The sequence below is a fragment of the Microtus ochrogaster genome, linkage group LG5 (assembly GCF_000317375.1).
Source record: "Microtus ochrogaster isolate Prairie Vole_2 linkage group LG5, MicOch1.0, whole genome shotgun sequence".
NCBI lineage: Eukaryota > Metazoa > Chordata > Mammalia > Rodentia > Cricetidae > Microtus > Microtus ochrogaster.
Window position 1 is genome coordinate 19,205,052 of NC_022031.1, and position 3,526 is coordinate 19,208,577.

The following is a 3,526-nucleotide window of genomic DNA, read 5'->3' on the forward strand; positions in this document are numbered from 1 at the left end:
CAAATGGTCGTACATAACTGTCATAGTCTGCTTGACCTATTTAATAGATATATATATATATTTAATTCTTTATACAGCCAAACCCCACCGACAGATCCATCACAGCTCTGAAATCATCATCCAACCTGAAAACTGAATTTGTATTATCTGTAAGGAGTGGAGAACAGCAAGACCCCATTTTTAAAGAGGTTTTTCTGGATTTTTCATAGGACGAAAGGCAGGCAGCTAGCCATGCAAACTAAACTGAAAGCTTGCTTTGGGTACACAGCTTCTTGCTCTTCCTTAGCTTTATGTCATTTCATTTAAAGTTTTATAATTTTTTTTTAGAAAAATAACAAATGATTTCACACCATAAGCAAATCAAAGCAGTCTTTTAACATAAGTCTCCACAGTTATAATAACTTATATATGTACATCTATAGTAAAAGCAATTAAATTAGACCTTTTAAAATGCACGGCACAACCTGGAAAATATATTTGCCCAGCATGTTCTTACTTATAAGATCTATTGCTGTGATTTTTTTCCCTTTTGGAATGCAAATAGATCCCCTTTTGGAAAAGAAATCAATTCATTCATTAATTAAGAATACACCTTTCCTGTAATTTTTGGACTGAAGCAATTTATTAAAGCTCAATTTAAATACAGGGATGATGCAACTGAAAATATCCAGGTGACTTTTTAAAAACCTAAGCAGCTCAGATACATCAATATTTCTCTTCTTACTTGTTGGCAATAAACCTTTCAACACTTGGCACACAGTGTAAGTTAATATATAAAACAGAATTTTAGAAGCATCAAGAAAAAATCTTCACATAAGACCCAAGACCTTAACACGTAATAAATACTGATGATGTGGATCATTGAAGAATAACAAATAAATACCATGAATTGTTAATACATCATTGCAGAGTAAAAAGTAACAAGGTGCACATAAATATTTTAAAAGCAATTCTTTCAGCCACAGCCTGCTTTTAATATCACTCTCACCAAAACTTTGAGCATTTTCACAGGATTTTAAAGTTCAGAGACGATAAAAAATACAAGTCCTTCATAGCAACGTGTGTCTCTCTCTCTCTCTCTGCTTTCCCCCTTCAGTTAAGCCTGCATTTCAAGTTTTTCTCCTGGCTCAGAATCAGAAGTTATTTTCGAGTGCCCTTTCTGATTTGTCTGAATGAATATCCCGTCCCTTTCACACCTTTAAACCCGGGACTCCTCTCCCCTTCAGTACTAGCCAAATTCTCAGCTATTAGTAGGATTAGTATTTTGCCATTCAATACTTTTCACGTCTAATAAACAAGCACTACTAGTTTTCAACTTATTTTTTAACCTTCAAGGAAGACTGTACTTCCTCGAAGTCTAGGTTACCACCAACGTTGCCACTTTTCTGAGGGAAAAAGAGACATCCACACTCCATCCCTACTCAACATCTCTCTCCCCTCCCTCCCCACCCCAAAGACCGAGATTCGGGGCCCGAGCCAAGGCTGAAAGTCCGGTTTGTCTCAGTTACTGCTCAGTTCCTGCCTCTGCTTTGTTTGCCCTGCCAGTGTTTCGCAACTAGGAGAGGAACAAAATAAAAGGGGTGGGGAGCAGCATCTCGCTTTCTTCTAGCTTTGGGGTCGGTCTCGAGGCTTCCGAGGGAAGGAATGTTTAAGGCTTCTCCGTGCACTGTTTGCAGAGGCTGGAAGAGACGCTGTTGAATAGGGCGCACTTTTCGGGGCAGGAGGCAGCCGGGGGTAGCCCGGCGCTGAACGGGTAGCCGGCCGCCTGCTCGTAGGCGCCAAGCGCAGGGTGCAGGGCAGCGGCCGCCGCTGCAGCGGCCGCTGAGCTGGGCAGAGAGGCGGCTGAGATGGCCTGGCCTTGATTGAGGTAGGCGACTAGGCGCCTCATCTCCTCCAGGGCCTGAGCCTGCATAAGGATGTAGTTCTTGGCGAGGAGCAGGGTAGCGATCTTGGAGAGCTTCCGCACCGAAGGGCTGTGCGCGTAAGGGATGACCGCGCGTAACTCGTCCAGAGCATCGTTCAGGTCGTGCATCCTCCGGCGCTCGCGGGCGTTGATATTGAGGCGCAGCGCCTTTTGCTCTTTGGATTTCTTGCTACTGCTGCCTCCGCCACCGCCGCCGACGTTTCCGCCGCCGCCACCCGTAGGGCCCCCCGGGGGGAGGCCCGCGCTGCCGTGCAGGTGGGCGTTGGAGCAGCCCTCCACCACCTTGGCGCCGCCGCCCCCCGCTCCCGGGGATGCCCGCGGATCGGCGCCCCCGGCTCGCAGCACCAGCTCGCAGCGGCCGTCGCTGTCGTCGTCGGGGCTCTGCTCGCCGCCGCTGCTCTCGGCCACCGAGCCACGGCTCGCGTTCTCGCCGTACTTGAGGCACAGGGCAGCCCCCGCCGGTAGGCTGTTCAGGCTCGGGTCGCCCCCCACGCCCGCTGAGCCCACGAGCAGCCCAGGGACACTCACCCCGCCGCCGCCGCCGCCCGCGCTGCCTCCTCCTCCGGGCGGCGGCAGCAGCAGCCCGGCCCCTTCGGGGTCAGCCGGCTCGAAGCAGCCTAGGGGCGACGAGGACGAAGATGCCGGGCGTTCGCGAGGCGGCGGCGCCAGGGACAGGTCCATGCCTGGGGGCGTGGAGCGGAAAGCCGCCTCCAGGCGCTTGGCGGTGGAGGCGCCCAGGCTCTTGTGCAGGAAGAGGTCGTCGTCGCTCGCGGTCGCCGCGCCGAGGTGCAGCCCGCGCTCCATTGCCATGACCCGCAGCGCAGCCCGGGCCGGCCACCGCCTGGGCTTGGGAGTCAGGCGGCCGCACAGACGCGCGCCAGCCGGGCTCCGGAGCTGCTGCGCGCGTCGGTCCCCTCGCTGCCCGCAGCCCTGTCCCCTTCTTTCTTTTTCTTTTTCGCCTTCCCCCGCGCTCGCCGCCTCCTCTTCTTCTTTTTCTTCGTCTCCAGCCGACGGTGCTGGCTGCTGGGGCTCACCATGGGCCGCGGCCCCTCATGGTGGGAGGGTGGTCGCGGAGGGAGTGGAGCCGCTGCCGCCGCCTCGCGCCTCTCTGAGTCCAGCCCCGCGCCTCCTCTCCGCACCGTTTATCTTGCTTGGATTCACCTTCAAGAGATTTCCGGACCCATCAACCAGCCGCCGCCACAGACGGGGGAGTCTTTTACATCATTATCTCTGAGTAGGTTATTATGAAGAAGACTCGCCTGTTGGGACAGCGCTTTCTACCCAATCAGGTTAACGTTTTAATTAATAGGATTAAAACGGTAACAAACAATCGCAGGCGCTATCTGGCCGCGAGTCTGAATAGTTTCATTTCCCAGGTCTGAAGACAGGCAGCAGCCAGAGCTTTATAAAAGGCGCCTGCTCCATTATTCTGCCTGCCATCTGTATACACAGCTTAGCGCATATGTTTGCAAGGCGCTGGGTCCTGTTAGTAACCCAACAACTGCCTTTAGCTTGACATGTGTGGCGACTTTCACTCATCAATGAGCACACTAAAAGCCCTACTTAGAGCCGAGGATGTTCTTTGCTCCTTCAGCAAATTGT

The 3,526-nt window shown here is 52.3% G+C and overlaps 1 protein-coding gene across 1 annotated transcript; it reads right to left on the reverse strand.

The window, feature by feature from the left end:
* Window positions 1-2,814, reverse strand: Bhlhe22 (basic helix-loop-helix family member e22). Its single transcript, XM_005361906.2, has one exon. The coding sequence runs from the start codon at window positions 2,732-2,734 to the stop codon at window positions 1,649-1,651; it is 1,086 nt and encodes a 361-aa protein (XP_005361963.1). The 5' UTR covers window positions 2,735-2,814; the 3' UTR covers window positions 1-1,648.
* Between the last annotated feature and the right edge of the window lie 712 nt (window positions 2,815-3,526).